We start from the raw sequence: 20,874 nt of genomic DNA on the forward strand, positions 1-20,874 counted from the left end.
TAATACGTTCTCAACAGTATGTGTTCAATCACAGATGCTTAATAGTGAAGCTGCAGCATCCAGACCTAAACTGGACTTAGAGCGGAATTTCCATGAACTCCATCTTTAATTCTACATACATGGTTCATGTTTTAGGCATTACTTCTACTACTTTAAGGTTTAAAAATAATGTGCTTATTGCCATTTCTAGTTTCAGTTGTAGTTATTTATAGTCTACTGTTTTGTTTATTGAATATTCCTACAGGTAGGATTAGAAAACACATTATGAAATTTGCATGGAGCTGTGATTGGAGGTGTGTGGGGTAAAAGTCCATGGATACTGGACTTTTACCCCAAGAGATCACAACATATGAATGTTTTTTTTATTATTATTATTTCCACAAGAAAAAAGAAAATCATTTACTCTTTACTGGACTTCAAGCAAACCTGGTTGTGTCTAAGATATGGGAAACATGGAAACCACACAGGTTGATGACAGCTGCTTTTGATTTTTTAGGTATTGATTACTGTGTGTACATGTGTATGTTTGTGTGTATATATATATATATATATATATATATATATATATATAATTTTTAAAAGTTCATGTTGACCTTTTAAAAAGGAATGTTCTCTTCCTTTGTTTGAAAACATGTCAGTGTTGTTTGAGCCACAGAACTGCCCTTTGACCTGCGTGTTTCTCTAAACAAGGTGGGTTGGAGAGATGGAGCTGAAGTTTTCTCATGGAATGGAAAAAAACCTTAAACTGAATCTCATAGGTTTGCAGTAACAGAAGTGCACAGGGCAGCTGACTGTATGAAGTGATAGGTTGTGCAGGTTTGGTAGATTTGTCAAATAAAATTTATTTGTTATACTAAGGCTTTTAAATGTAATTATACATTTAAATTAAGCATTCCTGTCATTCAATATTTAAAACAACACTAGGCTCGTACTGAGATGTCTGAATAAGATGCTACTTAGTTTTTAAGGGTTCAGAACTCTGGGGTTTTCATATTCGGACCCAGTAATAGTCTGGGAACGACGGAAAGCTCCTCTGGACCCGCGTTCAGGGTTCGGATCATCTTCTACGCAGAGACGCCACGTAGCACCCTGAACGTGATGATCGTCACCTATCACTGTAATGAAATAACCATGTTAACTCAGATTCGGGTTAGGGGCAACACAATGAACCAACAAGCGAGAAAGCGGATTATAACCACGCCACGCGGCGCCATAATGACACAGCCCACCTCCACGTAGCCTGCGCAGTCAGGACAGGCCTTTGGAACCGTTGCAGCCTCCATTTTGAGAGGTTGGAGGTCTGAGACAACGCCATGTTATCTGTTCGCTTGTGCAGCACAACTAAAACTGATGTAAACACGAAGCTCCGTTCTCCCGAGAATGTAGCTGAAGTGCCTTTAGGCTGAGGTTAAAAACACAAAACACATCTAGGCGACAAAATAACTGGTTCAAGTTAAAATGTCTTTTAACTGCAAATTTTATGCAGTTAAAAGACATTTTAATTAATATCCGTCTGACTTGGGGAAATGTCACAAAGGAAAGCTGCTACATTTTTGACACATTGCTTCAGTAAATACGAACTCTGCCATACGATACATTTGGTCAAAATAAGGATCATTTTGTAGTAAGTACAGTCAGCAAGGTTATTGCAGCTCTGGAGGAAAATTTAGGACTTGAGGTTTGTTACTGCGAACGTAAGTTTAGGGAGCAAAACTGTTCAAATATCCATGTTCACTTTTTCCTATATAAACATCAGGAGGCGTTGGACGGAATAAATAAAAATAACAAGTGGAAATCCAACCACTCAGCTAACACTGTTGACCTACTTCATAAAGCTGCTCTTACGACGAGCAGAAGCAACTGAAACTGGTTATTGTTTAAAAAATAAGCAGAAAAGACAGAAATCCACAGATGACAGATGTTTGCGAGTGGAAACATCTCTCATCTGGCGAAGCTAAAATATAAACGTGGCCCCTCCCCTTCCGCCTCTAACCTACTCCAAACAGACCACGTGGTAAAAAAAAAAAAAAAAACCGTGAATCGGAGTCTGAAGAGGGGCGGCGTCACCGCTCAGCCGGCAGCTCGCGAAGAAAGACGGGCAGAAAGGAGAGAGAGAGAAAGGAAAACACAAGCCTACTCCCGATTTGATCTGGTCCCGCCAGAGTTTCCCCCACTCTTCCAACACAGACCCACCATCCACCCATCAGCTCCAACCCCTGTAATCCACAGTCCGATAGAGAGCCCACAGGCTGCTGCTTCGACTGCTGGAGCCGGTTGCGATTCATCGGATTTGATTTCTTCTGCTCCTCTAATCCATCTGGATTTACAAATACACTAACTCACCTCCTGGTTCGACTTTTGAAATAGTTTTTTTTTTCTTTTAAATTTTGACTTTTGTCCGATTTGTAACTTTTGTTCTGTAGCCAGTCATTTTTGTTATCCTTTTTTTTTTTTTTTTTTTTTACATTTTTCTCCTTTAGCTTGAATTCGTTTCTGTTTGAGAGCAGTGTGACAGGGGAGCTGGTTACGCTGTTTGATTTTTTTACGATCGGAACTTTTTGATTTCTTTAAATTCCTTGGTTTGTTTTTTTTTCATATTTTTGGACTGTGACAAACAATTAGCCACCATGCACAAACTATACATTGGGAATCTAGGCGACAGCGTGACTGCCGAGGACTTGATCAAAACCTTCGAGGATCACAAGATCCCATACTCCGGACAGTTCCTCATGAAAAACGGCTATGCCTTTGTGGACTGTCCTGATGATCACTGGGCAATGAAAGCAATCGAGACCTTTTCGGGTGAGTTTAAAATGATTACTAGTCGCCAAAAGCTTCTTTTTAATTCATAGTAATTTCGGCTTTAGACGCCGACATGCAGCCCCGGCTCCACGCTCACCCTCAGCAGTGTGTCCTCGTTTTATTCTTTGTGAAATTTCCCAGGCTTCTGCAAGAAGGCGATGCATAAAAATCCATGCATTCTGTTTGGGAACTTCTTCGGTAGTGACTTAATGAATGAAGGGGTGCCATGGATTATACGCCCTGGGGAGTCATTCAACTTTTGCAGGGGGGAGGGTCACGTATTCTGGAAATTTACGGTCGTGGTGGTGAATGTATATCTAGGAGGTTGCTGTAATGTAGCAAACAAAATAACTTATTATTTTCTGAATAAAAAAGACAATATGTTGCATCTGTCTTCCCCTCAGGAGGTTTGATTGAACAGCCTTCCGTGTGATATAGAGTGAAGCTTTACTAATCTCCCCTCCCCCTTAAAGATGAGAGTCCACTGTGACAAAGATGGATAAAAAGCTGACCTATGTTGAGTGGTCCAGCAAATTCAGAAACCCAGTTCTGAACATCACCACCTTCCCTTCCCTCGGTCTTCTACGTAAACCCCATGCAGCGAATTTTTCATGGTTTCCTACATGTGTAACATGAGGAGTGGCGAGGTCGCCATGCCAGTCAGCTGCCTCTTCTTCTGCCTGAACTCTCTCTTAATTACCAGAACATATTTTTGACGACAGTTTCACCTAAAATGCCAAAACACACACGCATTTTAACTGAAGGTTTGGGTTGAATTTACACAATTGTGTGACGGGCTCTTTCAGTTCTCTAGAATAATGCACTTGGGTGTTCCTTTGAGTCTTTTCTTAGCCAATGTGCTATTTTAGTTTTTTAATAAATAGGCTGAAAAACAGGTTGCTATAGTGGCCCCATTACTTAAGCTCTGAAGTTTAAAAACTCCAAACCCCCTCCCTTAGGCCTACAAAGCTAGTAAACAGTTAGCATGTAGCCACGATTTTTTTTTCTGAACTCCCCTTATGTATTTTTTTCCCCAGGTAAAGTGGAACTTCATGGGAAACGTATTGAGGTCGAGCACTCAGTACCCAAGAAGCAGAGGTACTGAAAAACCTTAAACACTTTCAACACTTCCTCTTCTATACACACCTCTAAATGTGTTTCACCACTTTACCTTCTGTGAAATTTCAGAAGGATGAAACCGCCTTTTCTGCTGATTTTATAATAAGTGTGTGCCTATAAGAAGCAGTCTGATTTGTTGTAGCCGGTCTGGGAGGCTAGCAGAGGGGAACCGTGCTGTGTAGTTGGTTTGAACGCTGTCGGCCATTGCTGAGGAACTGCACTGACAGTTCTGGTGGTGGAGTCTGCTGTGCGCTCTTTGCTTCTCGTAGCTGGATTTTCCTCCCCCTTTTAAATATGTTGATATTGGTTAGATATAAAACCTTAGTAATGGGATACATTAAAGTGCTACAGACAATTTTCTGGATAAAGTCGTCGCCATAAACTGTTCAACTCAGCAGGCCACACTGGCTGCTTTAAAAGTGGCCACAGTGTGTTAGACAGGGGTGTGTGTGGTGTGTTGTGGAAATGTCTTTTTTAATGCATTTATCTTCTGCATTATGGCAAAGTTATTTTATGTGTAGCGTTTGTTTCTGCATGCACGTGCTATGAATCCAACCACTTTTGATTTCTACGTCTTGTACGCAAGTATTGCTTACGTGTTTACGTTAATGCGGAGTCCTGCTTGTGTTTTTTTTTTTTTTTTTGGACATTTCCCAATTTTAGTGTAGTAACATTTTTAGTTTAGTAACTGCAATCTTATACTATTATTTTTTCCAGACCAAACCTCGTTGTAAGTTATTCCCTATTGTGCTGAGGGTAAATTTGGATTATTATTACCACATAGGTCTACATATAGCGTTTAAAATTCCTCGTTTCAGAGAATAATCTGTCGTTCAGTGTAGCTCAGCTGCTCTGTATTAAGATCCAGACCAGACCTGCTTTTAGCAGCATTATGGAATTCGCTTATAGTCCTCGATTCATGCCTGTAACCTTTGGCACAGATACAGCGCAGCTCCGCCATTTGGCTTCCCGTGTGCTCATCTATGTGCTCCATTATCAGAATAATGTGTTGTGCTTGTTCATATTCCACCCAACTACGTTTTTGGAGACTCCCCTGTATGACAACAGCACAAAGTATTTGATTAAGATCAGTTTTTAGGTGTCCGCCCTGCTGCCTGATTGCAGTTAAAATTGTGCAACACTGTAGCAGAACCCCCATGTTATTTTACGCTGAGCTGGAAGGACAAATCTCGAAAAATGAGAATTAAACTCGACCAGCACGAAGAGCAGATGGTCGTAAATGTTAGAATTGTCCAAATAATTATTGTGAAGTTACTGTGCTGTGCAAAGAGACCCACAGGCCTCCCATGTGGTAACGTTTGTGTAAAAGACGGTTTGTAGGGATCACCGTCAGCCACAGGCTTTCTATGGCGCTAAAACACGTGGTATCAGCAGGCGAAAAAGAAGCACTCCACATCAGGCAGTCAGCAAAATGGCGAAGCTTTCAGTTGAAAAAAGCTGGCTGCAACAGTGTGCTTCACTCCCCACCCGCAGTGTCTGCGTCTGGGGCCCTTCTGCGGCTGACGCACCCTGTTTTAGCGGCACAATTAACAGCGGATTGTTTGCGGCTCTGTCCTTCGTTTAATTCCGCGAGCTCGCTCTCATGGCCCAACTTTTAGGAACCCCATCTTAAAATGGCCGTCCATACAGCCACTCATCAACAGCAAGATTATTTAAAATGTTGTCACGAAATGGCGAAAAATTATTTAAACGTGCTGTTTAATTAATTAAACATATTAGACACCTGTACGCAGCGTTATGATAGGTTTTATGGTCACAAAATTACCGAAACGGTTTTTTTTGTGTAAAAACCTCATTAAGTCAGCAGTGGATTCCATTGAATCCATGTTTACGGGTCAAATAAATCAGGAAAGAGAAGCAAACAAAACCTGACGAGCAGTTTCTGTTTAATATCAAATTGTTTGAAAATTCCACATGAAACTAAATGTTTTTGGGGATGTTGCCTGTGTGGGTGTGATGGGTGCTGGTTCAATTCCAGGCTATGAAGAAGCTACTGGCGTTGCTCTAAAATTGCCTCTACACCTTTAGGTTGCAGTATTCAGTTGTTTGTGAAATGGGACCTCAATGGAGGTGTGTGTTTGTCCTGGAGGAGGAGGAGGGGTGTTCAGAGGGAACTGGCCTTTATGGAGGGGGGAGGGGCAGCCCGCTTTCTACAAGAAAAAGGCTTCAATTCTCTCTTTTTATGCTGCAAGTGGCAGGTCTGAACTTATTAGCTACAGGGGGAGGGGGCAGCCCCTGACCCTGGTCATGTTGTGGACGTAGAAGCTGTGAGTGTGTGTCTGTCTGTGTTTTGTGGAAGATGCACATGGATAGGTTTTAACATTCTAAGACAGTGATAGTATTCATCATGATGTTTTTGGAATGTTTGTGGAAAGTATTGGTGGATGGGGGAGATCTGGGGAAGCCTACGGTGGGCAGCTCAGAGCAGACTAGCTAGCTAGTGTGTGTGTGTGTATGCACACACGTATGGAGTCCTTATTGTTGGGGGAGAACATCTCTCTCCGTAGTCCTGATCAGTAGGAAATGGTGAGCACACAGTCTGGACAAACCAGAGTAAAGACGTAAGCACGGATCCTCTCTACACAACTCCAATTTTCTACAGCTGCCTGCAAAGTAAAAATATAAATTTCACACTAAAACGTGCAGCTTTAATCTGAAGTGAAACCATTTCAGATAGGGTTTGAGTTGAACTTATGCTGCACTAACACGGGTTTCAGTGTTGAATTTGATGTATTCAAGCAGAAATTTGTCAGTCTTTATAATTTCTATATTTTTATATCCATTGAGTCTGTAGAGATTAAAAAAGGATGTGTGGATGCTAAAAATAAATATTTAGACTTTATTAGCTTCATATTATTCATATGGTTATTTATGGGACTCAGTATTTTTGGGCTCATTAACATTGGATGTTATCTTCAGTAATATTTAGTGGCTGCTTGAAATAGTTTCTAGATGACAGACTTTAAATTCTGAGTTTGTAGAAGAGTTACTGTACGCTGATGACAGGTGAATTTGAAAATGGTTGTTTTCAAATGAATGAATTGTTGCCTTTATGCTCTTGGATAATAACTGCAGCCCAAATCTGGGCAATCATTTTCTAAATGGCTTCAATTATAGAATAATGAATAATTACTAATAAGCAGTCTTTATTAGCCTATTGTGTCACTTATTTTCAATATCAAATGAATAGTTTAATTGATAGAAGGAAGGATATTTGACAAAACAAGGGTTACAAATGTGGTCTGACGTTTCTCTGCCTTTGGTTTGGTCCGAGGAGGACGTAGTGAAACAATAACGTCTTGTTTGAATTCTAAGTGGAGATTTTTTCCACCAACCAAAGCTGAACTTGTCATTAAAAAATATCTGGTATTCTTCCCCAGCTCCACTCGCTGGTGGAGGATTCAGGGACGTTCGGCAGACCCAAAGGAATGAATGCTGCGTCTATTTTTGACTTCAGAAAATGTATTTCAGCAAATTAGCAAAATGTTTAAGCGTGTCAAATTTACTGCACATTATTTCCGGAGACTGGGTTGGAAGAGCAAGCTTTGAATGTTTCATATTTGAATGACAAAGAACGCGTTGAGCAACTGCTAGAATCTTGACTTTTTTTTTTATCAGTTTGGTATTTAGGAAGGATGGTGCATCATGCTCCTCTCTCTGCTGGTATTGCAGCTTTGGTTAGCCGTGGTGGACTTGTTGTTGGTCAGGTGGTAGAGCCCTTAGACAGCCCAGCAGAGCAGCGCCACAGGAAGGGTTTGATTGTGATTCGAGTGTCCGAAAGATAAAGCTGGACCCAAATAATTGATGGGTTATTCTTAATGAACAGGTTGTTGTTGAGTGGAGCACAGGTTCCAGTTGTCTGGACGACATGGAGTGAGCTGGAAGTGCTTGGCTAAAAACCCTTAATCACATCAGGTTGTGTTATCTGGTTGTCGCTCCTGCTACCACAATTATGATTCTGGAATCGCTTTCAGATGCTTTTCCACAACTTGCATTAGCAAACTAAAGACTACCAGAATCAGACGAAGGAGACATTATATACAAACCTAACCTTGGTCTTCATGTTTCAATAGAATACAAAGAGAGTTCAATAACAGCAAAAGCAAGAAAACCTTTCAGACGTTCACACAATACATCAGGTTGTTGTTAGTTACAAGCTAAGACCAGTAAACAGGTAAAGTAAAATATGTGTTTATAAAATGTCAACCTGTAGTCTGTCATGTCAGATGACCTAGTGGAGGGAGCATCATTATCATTTATATAGGTAGACACATTTTGGATCGGTGATCCCTGGAATTTGTATTGTTCTAAAATCAGACATTTCTTTTTTTTTTTTTTTGTTGAAAAGTTCAAATGTCACATTCAGTTATCAGGCATGGTGGTCATGTGGTCCTGAAGGCAGCAGAGAATCGGTGTACAGACGAACCCTGGCCGAGGCTGCTGGGCCTGGAGGACGGAGGCTGAGGGGAGGTGGAGGTCGCTACACCCAGATGCTATTCACTGCCCAGATGCTGTTCACTGCTTTGCTCCACAATAACCTCCAGGAACATTCAGAGTGAAGGAGTTCAGATATAACAGCTGCTCTTCTACATAAAATGAAATGGAGAAAGTGAGTGTGGAACACACAGAGCATGTGAGACGCTGCAGCGTTCAGAGAGAGGGAGCCATGGCTGGGTTTCCTCTCCTCTCGTGGCTGGAGAATAGGAGGAGGAGGGGACAGTGGGTGGAGGGAGCAAGGGGGGTGCGACCAATCGTCTGGCAGAGCTACCTGTGGTCACCCAGCTCCATGACTGGAGGGACTGGGTCCTCCCCCACACGCATGCTCTGACAGCGCTCCCAGTCTGCTTCCACATTTGCTCGCCGCTTTCCGTCTCTCTCTCCAGTACAGTATGTTCATTTCTCCCTCTCTTGTTATGCCCGGCCGTCCCTTGGCATGTTGCCATGTTCGCTGCACCACCCTAGTGCTTTCCACAAAGAGCCGACGCTGCGCGGTGGAAACAAAAGCAGACGGCGAGATGAAGTGGTGCAGTGAATGTGGCTGGAAGATGGATATTTGCGGTTTACATTTGAATTGCAGTTTTTCTGCGCGTCCGACAAACAGTTTTGGTTGCTGGAAGGCGAAAGTGATCGTGTGCCTCCAGACAGCCGCTGTAGACCTCTGTGTGTGGGGGCGTGTGTGTGTGTGTGTTGAAGACTAAACCACAGTTAGGAGACGGGGATGGGAACAGTCGCTCCAACCTGAAAGGCATAAATCTGCTCCAAAGAGTTTTTCTCTTTCTAAGCTCAGCAGAGTTAAATGAGCAAATTATCGTTCAGAAAATCCTGTGCTCATACATACTGGTGTTTCTGTTTAGAGTATGTACTGAAAATGTTTTCACAAAAAGCTGTCTGGCATTTCTTTTCTAATGTGATTGGAAAACAGAGAATCAATTTAAGGTTTTGTAAAACCTCCAAATGAACTCCTGATTTTCTTTTAAGTGCTTCGATAAAATAAACTGCAGCAGAGATGTGAGGGACACACATGGTACCAGCTGGATTTAGAATGAAATCATTTTATTTTTGCACATTGTCAAGTATACAGTTAGAGCTGTTCTGAATTATGTGTTGGTGTAAAGTGTTTTCTTTTTTGTGGAATACCTAAAAGGCTTTAGTGAAATCCTATACTACCTACGTCTTTGTAGCTGTCTTACAGCTTGGTGTGTAGACATGATAGGAGTGATATTGTATGATATTGTATGATTGTATGATATTGTGTGTCAAAGCTGTTGTTAAAATGTTTTTGTTACGTAATGTTCATAGGCCAGTAACTAGGCTGCTGTAGTATTTAGTTGTCTGCCCCAGACTTCCTGCTTCTTCTCTAATTGTGGTGGCAGTTTTGCGAGGCTAAAAGCTGCTGCTCTCCTCTTGTTTCAGCTCGCTGGTTTTCACTAAGCAAACTGTACCAACAACTCAACGTGTTTGTTATAGACGCTTCCTATATGTCACTAGAATGGTGCTAGAAGGATTCCTCTGAACAGAAGGGATTTCCCAACAGCTGCGCTTTTATATGGTGCGTTCTGATACAACGGGTACACTGGGTTATGATCCATATGTCAGAAGTCCAAAGTGATTTAAAAAAATGTCTATATTATTAAAGGTCTTCTAATACAAATTGAAAATGATTTTATATTGGCTGCACTCACTAATCCATTGGTAACTCCCAAAACAAAACAAAATCTTCAGTCTGTTCTATACTGGCCACCTTTTGTACTTGGAACCAGAATCCCATCATTCACCTCTTTAAATTATGTTTGTACTTTCATCTTTACATTCAGTTTTTCAGCTTGTGAACACAGTTTGCTCTTTATATGTGTTCCTGTATTTGTTAGTTGTTGTGCAGACTGTTGTTTGTAACATAAGCTGGTTAAGTCTGGGACTGATTGCCACCAGTTGGGTTTTAAAGACGAGGTATTTTTCCAAACAGGCAACATTGTGTCTTTTTTTTTTTTGTAAGAAAAGAAAAAGTGAAGCAGTCTTCTCTCAGTCAGCTCACACATTTTGGGGCAGTGCAGCATTCTACTGCTCCGTATAGATGAAGAAAACCTCCGTTTACGTTCTCTGGCCTCTCATTAAAGCTGGCGTATGTCACTTTTGTAAAACTTTTTTTATTTTCATATTTGTCAAAACTGTCCCCATATTGTGACAGGTAAGGTATGAGTCAGATAATCTGTGAAAAAGTAAAGCTCCTCTACTCAGGCTACTATAATAATCTATTTTATTATAACACATTGCTCCTGGTCAAAAACAATAAATCAGGACGAGTGTCTTAGCGCAGTCAACAACCTCATGTACATGTCCTCCGTCTCTCTTTGGTTGTCACCGTCTGTCACATTTGTCTCAAGTTAAACATCCAAACATTGCCTAGTCGTTGCTCCAGTGTTCAAAGAAAATTAAAATACATAAATAGAAACTGAAATAATAGAAAAGATGAGGAAAAAATATCCAGCTAGAGTAGAACATAATACAAATTTATTGTTAAACTGCCAGATTTTAGGTGGGTTTTTTTGTGCCACTATAAATTGAGAATATCTTGAATGTAATATTAATTTAGTGAAACTTGACTAACAATGACAGAATTAAAATTATTCATTAATAATTTTAATGGGTTACTAAACATTAAATTGATAGCTCAATTTGATTTCATGACATTTCCATTTCGGTGTAAAACTCTGGTCAATGTGAACCATATTTGATCATTTGTTCTGAATGTCTTTTCTATACTGCAAAAATAAATGAACCACTTGCTCTGTTTGGTTCTCGCAGAAGATTGATTTAGATCTGGGAAGGTTCTTGTTGTCAGACAGAATCATTGAAACATTTCAAAATATTTGTTTTAACCTCATTAGTAAAGAAAATGTTGTTCACTGCTGGAGCGCTCTGACTGAGACGTAGGTGAACGAGTGACGTGCTCTTGAAAAAAATCCCTCTGTGGTCAGATTCTTCAATGAGACAAACTTAATTCGACAGGGCGGTGTTCTGACATCTTCCTGTTGATTACTGGCTGGAGCTTTGGTGGTTCCTAAATGTCCCAAATAATTTCCTTTCCTCTAATTCTGGCGGTGTGGGTCAGAGGGTTGATGTAGTCGGCTGTTCCTGCAGGAATGATGATCCAAACGCATCAGAACTGCTGTTAGAATGAGTGGCATCTGGGACTGGCTCCCAAAGCCAAACCCTCTGAACGTTTTCTTAACTTTATTCAGTTGTAATAATGTTATTGTTCCGTTTCTGATAAAAAGAGTTCCTAGATATAGAGCTAGAGTCATGCCAAAAGTTTGTTGAGGTCTTTCTTCCTTTGCAATATGTTAAGAGACTAATATCAGTCAGTGTTTCTCTGTAAATGTGTGTATTGCTGGGAAAATGAGCTTTTTCAGATAGATTTAGGTTTTAAATAGAAGTGCTGCACTTTTGGTTAGAAATGTCCAAAAATAGTCTGCATATTGTAAAGTTCTATATTAATAATAAAAAAAAAGAATTTCAGTTCATTTAAAAATCCCTGTATTCTGTTTTTATTTGGGCTCCATTCAGGGTCCTGGAACGGAAAAATATGGCCGCATTTTAAAGAAGAGTTAAATTAAGCCTGTCTCTTTAAGAAGCCCCCACCCTTTAACCCCTCACCAACCGCTCCCTCACCCTTTTCTGATTGTTTCTTCTCTCTGGTTCAAACCATCTGTCCCGTCTTTCTTTCTGTCGATTTGCTCTTTCTCTCACCAAAAATAAACTGCACACACATCTGGGTACATGCATGACACACCAGGAGGAATGGGAGGGGGAGGGGCCGGAGGAACAATCAAGACATGAAGACAAAGGAAGGAGGAGGGTGGAGGCTTGTTGGTTGGGGCCCAGGGTCGGGTGTGTGTGGTGGTTGGGAGGCCGTGGTTATGTGAACAGCTTCAGTCATGGCGTGCATCAACAAACACCCTCTGCCTGTTTCGTGTTATTTTCTGGAAAGTCGGCTCAGATTCAGTCACTTGTGCATTTCAACAGGTGTTTCTGCAAGATGGCTGCTGTTGTGTCGCTTTTCTGTGCAACACGACCATTTTATGGACTCATTAGAAGTATAAGGTTGTTCTCGCCTTACTGTTGAGTTGCATCGGCCACAGGCCTCTGGGGCCTGTAAGGTGGCTGACTTTGCTGCGTGCTGGTTCTGATTTTCATGTTTGTCACACCAATGTATATAAAACCCATCAACTGACAGGCCGTCTGCAGAGCTGCTCTTGACCCAACCCAGAGCTGCGCGTGGCTGTAAACAGATGCTCGTTTTCTTCATCAGACTGATGGATCCTGCCTCCTGAACACCTGGATGTGTGTGAAGCAGCAGCAAAACATCCAGAAGTTCAAGGTTACAACAGAATTCCCTCAAATCGTAAACCTCAGCTAAAAAACAGATTTCCTCCAACTCCATAAAACCTGATGAGGAAAATCTAAGCATGTGGAATGTGAAAATACCATAATTTATTTGTTCAAAATTTCTAAAATGACCTTATTGCTGGCATTTAAAATAAAAGTACAATTATTTCAACTGCTGCCAAAAATAAAACTAACATCCTGGTGTTTACAGTTCTAGTATTTTATTACAATTATAATGTTGTGGTCAAAAGTAGTTTTTAAAGCAGTGCTGCATCAAAAAAAAGAGATAAAAAAAAAAGTAAAATTATGCATTCTTTAGTTTCCATAGGGTGACCACTACATTTATTGTTAATAAATCAGCAAATTCTTAAGTTTAAAAAAAACATTTTTTCTTTAGAAGGCAACAGGTAATACAAAAGTATAAAATGGTCTTAAGTACAAAGTACCAATTCAGCAAAGGAACAAGTAAAACAAAGACTTGATTAAAAATAATAATCCTGAAAATTCAGCATGTTGTGAACGCCTCATACTGACTGAACAAAAATAGGCAACAATGTGTCTCAGTTCAGTGGAAAAAGAGTTTCATTCTGTTAAGCCTTGTATTTAAAGTGCAGCAATGGAGAGTTCTGTAACACACTTCTCAACAGTTTATTAAATCTGTTTGATTTCCGAGTTTGTCTGCTTGGAATATTCATTAACAGTTTCCTAGATGTAATGGGCTAAAAATGAGAAGAAGCCAAATGAAAATGTCCGTCTGCACATGGACACAGCCGCCAAGGCATTAATCAAAAACTGCTTCAAGATTTATTCGAAATGTCAAACATGCATTGAGACAGAGCTGTTTCACTTAGTAGGTGGCTCTGTTTGTTCTATTGGCTCATCAGAAATGTCTAACACTAATGCGTCGTGCTGTGATTCTGTGTTAAACCAAGTAAACTTCCAGTGGGTCTCAGGCTCCTGTTTGTTTTTACCGACACCTTCAAGAAGTCCCAAACTTTACGCGGGAACCGCCGGTCCAATTTGTCTCTGAAGCAGACACTTTATCTGCTGGGGCTGGTTGAGAAGTAAGGCTGGGAAGAAGCCAGCTCCAGTGATGCATGCAGTTCACACACACACACACACACACACACAAACACACCCACACACACACACACCCACACACACACACACACACACACACACACCCACACACACACACACACACACACACACACACACACACACACACTACAGTACAGACAGGGGACTCCTCTGACTCTCTCTCCCTCCCTCTTTCTCTCTCTCACACAGGCACACACAAAAAAAGTTTATTTCTGTTGAAAGGTTAGGAATGAAACTATATATGCTGACGAGTGTCATTCATGTGTCATGATGAGTTAGTCAAGCTGAGGTAATATTCAGCTATAATTGGTAATATTTGCAAACTCCCAAAACTACTATAATACTGTGGGCTGTGACGAATTAAGAAAAATGTTTATGGAAGTTTTAATTGTGATTGCAATAAATACTGCAAAATATAACAAATCTGTAAGTCTACATCTCCCACAGCTAGTGGTAAATAAAACCATATGGATTATTATAGTATGTTATCCACTAGGCCAGGTGATCCTGGACACACAATGCTTCTGTTTTGGGACTGGAAATATTTTCCAAACAACTAAAATTGTCCTTCTAGAAATCCAAGAAAACTGCAGCAGTCAACATTGCTGAGCTGCGGTACGTAGCAATAAGTTGAGGAGGGGCAGATGGAGAAACGCTAGTCGTTCTTCCTCTTTAACTGGAATCTCATTAGACTGCAGAGACAGAAATTTATTAAACTAATTTTTATAAAATCTCAGTATACCTTTCCCAGCTTTCAATGTAAGGATCCATAATAGTGATTTACTATGAATTTTTAGTTAGAACTTTGAAAACTCTGCTGACTGAATCTTTTTGTTCCAAATTACCAAACGATAATGTTATGCAATAGAAATATATTCATTTTAGCAGTCTGGGTAATAAAGGAGCATTTTTGTATTCATTTCCATCTCCACCTCACAAACAAACATGAACACTTGTTGATTTTTTTAACCCTTTTTCTACACTAAAGAGTAGAAACATGTTTTCACTGAAGTGTATTTGCCCATTTATTATGAGGGAACACAAAAGAAAACAGTTCCCCATGTCTCCTTGCTTGGCCGTCGCCTTGTGCAAAAATGTTTGTAGAAGAATTCTTGCCTTCAGCTCAGTCTGTGCTTTCTCCCTTTGACTCGGATTGTCTCCAGTTGATTGTCTACCGGGCCAATCAGCGATCAGAAGGAGTTCTGAACAATGTTGGTTTTTCTGCGCTGTTTTAGAATTGTAGTCTGTCTGCAGTTTGATCAATGATAGCAGAGGAAGTGAAGGAAGCTGTTCAGTCTGTGAGGGTCACACTTCTAAATACTGAGTTAACTAATATCTATATGTAACAGATGAATGTTAACAGCTGCTTCGTTCAGCTCAGCACTTCTCTCTTTGCGGTGGAGGATGGTTGTTTACGGCACAGGGAATTTCTGGTTAACTTCTTGGCGTTGAAATGGAGCAACCGGGTAAAACTTAAAACTTCAACAGCGTCCACGTCTCTGGGAAGGAATCATTTCTCAAACCTCTGGATGAAGTGAAGAGCGTAAAACAACAGTCTGTTTTAACCAGGCTATGCCCCCTAGGGGGCGCTGTGAACTTGGATCCAAAGATTAGAATTTTTTTTTTTTAAATTGCTCTTTTTGTCTGGCGTGAAAATTATAGTTTAGGTAAAAGTGTTACTAACTCATGTCAATGTAACATGAGTTTAACAATAAAACTCATATTTTTAACTTCAGCTTGAACTTATCAATAGTGATTTTATATATATAGTGATTTATATATATATATATATATATATATATATATATATATATATATATATAAAAATCATTTTTCATTTTCATTTTTCAGCTTACCTTAGTCACCATGGTAACTCACAGGTGGTGCCCACAGGCACTGATTAGCATTTGAACTGGTTTTAAAAAGCTCCATTGTTTCATGGATCCTGTATTTTTCTCTGACGTTGTTTTGTTGAAGCAGAGCTGCAGCTGAGGGTTTGACCTCCACAGGCCTGTTGGTCAGTTCTGCCCCTGAACCCAGCCTGACACTCACTGCACTGCACTGCAGCTCTGATTGCATTCAGTTGATGCAAATGACTAGCCTGCATTTACTTTCACACCTCAAGCCTATCTCATTTTGATGCTTTAACTCTGAGTTAGATAACTGATGAGGGATGTCTGTGGTTGAGGAAGTGAAATACTCCATAAGATTGACTTAAAACAAAACATCATGTTTTCTGTGCAGCTGTGTTGACAAAGTGCACTGGGAATATGTGTGCAAGAAGTAGCGCTCAAGTTTTAGCATGGTGAAATTAACCTGTTAGTGTTCCATATCAACAACAAAAATAAAATGAATTTTTCTTACCTTAGCCACAGACTAACGCTAGTAGTTGTGAGTGAACTGGATGCAATGAAAAAAAACACAATTTCTGTCCCAAAGAGGTTATAAAATATTACTGTAAGACATCTTCAGGGCTCTCATTCAGTGCTGCTTCTTGATTGCTTATTGCACCGATATAAATGTGCAAATTAATATCTGCCTCTATTTTCTGGGTTTATTAATGAGAAAAGCCTCGCTGTGCCGGCTCGGTTTCAAGACATGACGCTCCAGGTTCTGACTGTTGTTTTCCTCCAATCCACATTTCTTTTCAACATGACAAAAGGTCTGAGACATAAATCAGTAAGTTCTTCAATTTTTTGTGTACATCAAAATTAATATATTAAAAATAAAATGAATAAAACCTATGAATATAAATATATATATGTATAGACCAGTTACTGGTAACACGGTGTACCAAGGTTTCTGCTGTTCCTGTGGTTTACATTCAGTGTAATGAGAGGTCATCGATGGTACTGACGATTTATTGGGATGTGTTGCCCCTCCTCCACATATTGCTCTGCACTGCTTTCTGAAGAAGGGTCTCCCTAACTGGCAAGAAAAATTCGGCTCATCCTTAAAGCGAGAGAGAAAAGAAGATTATATGTTTTCCAGTCACATAGAGTCACTTTGTAGCACAATCAAGTAACTGTTACCTTCAGTTGTTATAAAAATGCTGCATATATCAATCTTAAATATACACTGTATATCATAACTATTAACCGAGTTGTTCTCTCTGTTCCCACACAGTATGGTTTGCTTGTTGTTCACATTTTTCTTCCCACACTCCGTAGAAATAAAGTCTGAGAGAAATGTTTTGTTCGAGGTTTGAGGGAGAAGGACAGGGACGGCTCTGAGTTTTGGATTTGTTGGAGCATTTTTGTGCTGTGAAATGACCAATTTACTTCTTAATAGAGACAGATCCTGGTGAAACATGGAGGCGGTTGCCTGCTCTGATCTCGTTTGGGTCCAATTGGACATTTTTCTGTCGCTTGATAGCGGAGAAACGTGCAGTCTCTCTGATGGAGGACGTTGACCCCTGGGTGACCTGCCGGGGCGTTTGGAGCAGTTGAACCATGATGCCCCGGCCCAAAGCCTTCATCTGTGGAATCTGCCACCACTCTTCTTATTTCTTTCATGTTCTTATAACTGCATATTCTTCAGCACATGAATGATTCTCTGGTTTGGCTTGTATGGTTTTTATGTGGCTCTTAAAACCATTTGGCTTTGACAAAATGGTTTTAAAAGTATCCACTTTTGGGCCACCTGTTTTTAATTTTGATCGTCTTTGCCAGTAAGCTATGGTTTAATAGAAAATTATATTGATCAATCGTTTGTGTTTTACAAAGGTGTGGCATATGGTGCTTTTAGCTAAAAAAAAAAATTCAGTCAAATTGAATTAATAATCAATTAGAAATGTCTCCAGCTGAGTGTTTATACTCTATAGCACAGATATTTAACCTGATTTTTTTTAAATGTTTTTTTTCAACACAAAGTGGAGTTATGGGGATTAAAATTGCAGATGGAAAACCTCCAAATACAATTTTGACTGAACAGCAATTTTTTTTTTTACTGATCAGTTATCCTGATGTAAAAACAGAATGACTAATAAATAAATATTTGTGTGTTTAAATATCAAAGTAAATCTTGGAAGAACAGTCAGAAAACTTGATTATAACATGTTAGCTAGTTTTTCTATATAGATGAAGTACAGCAGCAGTAGCTTTTGAGCAACCACATGAACCAGTTTATTGATATTTTAATAACAAATATCATGCTTTGCAAGAAAAGTCATTCAAAAATAAAATGAGTATAAAAATAAGCGATAAATTCATCAGATGTCCTCTGACCATGTTTTGTGAAGTGACCCTTCCTGTCTGCTGGTGGAAGTTAAACTGAGCCGCCATTTCTCCTACTTCCGGTTCTGTGTTCCTAAAACAACAGGCCCCTTGTGCAACTATCAGGGGAAAAAAAGACAGAGCTGTGCTTATGGACTAAGAAAGGAAATTGATTTTAGAAGTTGTCTCACACATTTCCTGTCTGACACCCTAACACAACAAAAATCTCTCATATCCATCCTGGCAAATTAGGCATTTTATTTTCTAAGGAATTAAATGTTTAGTTGCATTCATGCTAATTTTTGGGGTTTCTCATCTTTGTGTGTGTGTGTGTGTGTTCCTCCTTTAGTTTCTTTTTTTCTGTTTTTCATTTCATTTGTTACAATTTCTTTTTTGAGCGTAAAACCTTTGGAGCTGCCTAGAAGACCCTTCCCCCAACAGCCAGCAGAAGATGCATAGTGTGTGTGTGTGTGTGTGTGTGTTTCAGAAGGGTAAGAGAGGACGGACAGGGAAGCACACAGCCTACTTCACTGCTGAAAAAATGTGAAGAATTCAGGTAAAAAGGGGAAGAGAAGCTGAAGGAACCTATAGGTCATCATAGCTTCTCATTGGCTGCTGCTGACTTCTGATTGGCTCAGAGCCGTTTCTATAGTTCCATGTATATAGAACTGTGGTCGGGTTTTTTCACTGCTCCTGTATGTAAACAGCGACTCTGCCAGCAGCCCGCCTGTCTGACCCAGATTGGCTTATTTTCCTCCTTGTCTACAATTCTGTACTTCCATCAGATTTATCTGCAAACATCTATACACATTATGTTTATGTGTATAGATAAACTCCCCCCCCCCCCCCCCCCCCCCCCCCCCCCCCCCTCCCACACACACACACACACACACACACTGCCCATGTAGTGTTTTGACAGGGGGTGGCTGCTGACTACATCCAGCGGGCTTTGGACGGGTGCGGGGTACAAACGAGCGTTTTGGAATGAGAGTGAACCCAAATGATGTCTCAGGCTGGTTCTGGACAGTAGGAAGAAGCTGGAATACCCGGAGAGAACGGACTGAGGCCGGCCCAGGTTGTTCTGGTCATGTGGGGTCACCAGACACGTTCTTCATTTAACCAAAAAAATTATATGTTGAACAATATGTTGACAGTCACATTTCCTCCAGATTTTATGATTATTTCCATCAATAAGTGGGTGAAAACTGAATAAATACAATTGTTAAAATTAGAGCTGCAACGAAGGACTGTTTTAGTAATCGATGAATCAATAGATTGGTTTGATGGTTAAAAAATGGTCAATTTTACAGATGTTTCATTTAACCACTTAGGCCTTTTTACACAATATTAGAAATACATCAATAGATGCAACATAACAAAGAATTGAGTTTCTTTTTTAAATTAAGAACTTAAACATTTTATTGCCTAAAATATGATACTACAGCATTCCTATAGTAAATTTGAACCAGATGAACAGATAAAGATATTTTTATCTAAAATGCAAAATATGTAAAATGTAAAAAAAATATTTTTTTTTTGCACAGTTCTGGCTTAATTACTACTGTGAATGTTTTTTTTAAAAAAAATCTGAATAATCAAGTTAATGATAAATCAATTAATAAATTAGTTGACAGTTATTTCAATAATCAATTAATCTTGATTAATCATTTCAGCTCTAGTTGAAATTGTTTTCCACTCTTTTTTTATTAAATAAATAATTTTCATATGTTCTTCTGTTTTAAATGTTTTAATCATTAGCTATTCATTGGTAAAACATTTATTGCTTTCTACTTGAGGTTTAGTGAGAGTGTAATGTAGACAGTTTTAAATTATACAAACTTCAAGCAGACTCAGCTCTCTGTTAATTTGAGTTTCATATAAAATACTATATGTATTTTAAGACAAAAGCAAAGTTTAAAAAAAAGAAATTTTGTTTTTCTTTCTTTGTTCTTCTGTCTAGAAAGAATTAAAACTGGTGAATTAGGTGGGGAAAACAAACTGATCAAAACTCAGTTTAGAGAAAAATTGGGCAGATGGAAAATGAAATGTTTAGGATATAAATGCAGGGAAAATGTCAGAAATAATTCAGCAAATCTTCCTGCAGTGTCGATGTTTCCAGCACATCACTTACTTCAAACAGCCAGAATCAAAAACTGCCTTTCAGAAACTATAAAATAAAATGAGCAGCCTTTATAAAATAGAATTTAATTTAAACTTTTCTGTTTGCACTTCTTCATTAATTTCCATGTTAGGACATCAGCCCTAAAAGACTCGAGCAACAAATCTTAAATTTTTTTTAAATGCATGTTTTCATAAAGATGAAGGAGAATGCAGCGTTAGTCTTTGGACATCATAAGGCAGCTGATTGTCTCCAGAAAGTTTGAAGATTTTTATACCCTGAAAAGTTTGTCTTCCAATTTGCTTGGATGAAGGAGGCCATCTTTAACTTCACAATGTTAAAACTTCTAAACAAACAACGAATCTTCTGGTTCACTTTTTACAAGCCGTCCTCTTGATGGAAACTAAATCTAATTTTAAATGACATGAGGAGTTGCTCTGAGCTCCAAATAAATGTTAGTAGAGATCCTAAAGTTTAGGATTTGTTTTGTAGAAAAATCTCACCTGTTTTCTGTGACAAGCCATTTACAGAGTGGTGGATTTAAGCGGAGGACATGACGCTAATGGAGCAGCGTGTCCTAGTGAAAGCAGTGTTTGGATGCAGGGCCGAACT

The 20,874-nt window shown here is 39.5% G+C and overlaps 1 protein-coding gene across 1 annotated transcript in view; it reads left to right on the forward strand.

Moving 5' to 3' along the window:
* Window positions 1-2,449: 2,449 nt before the first annotated feature.
* igf2bp1 (insulin-like growth factor 2 mRNA binding protein 1) overlaps window positions 2,450-20,874 on the forward strand; it is a 45,883-nt gene continuing 27,458 nt past the window's right edge. Inside the window, exons 1-2 of the mRNA XM_032588509.1 lie at window positions 2,450-2,802; window positions 3,840-3,900. Coding sequence (XP_032444400.1) covers window positions 2,628-2,802; window positions 3,840-3,900 — 236 coding nt within the window. The 5' untranslated portion in view covers window positions 2,450-2,627. The remainder of the gene's footprint in view (window positions 2,803-3,839; window positions 3,901-20,874) is intronic.

The sequence above is a fragment of the Xiphophorus hellerii genome, chromosome 16 (genome assembly GCF_003331165.1).
Source record: "Xiphophorus hellerii strain 12219 chromosome 16, Xiphophorus_hellerii-4.1, whole genome shotgun sequence".
NCBI classification, from domain to species: Eukaryota; Metazoa; Chordata; class Actinopteri; order Cyprinodontiformes; family Poeciliidae; genus Xiphophorus; species Xiphophorus hellerii.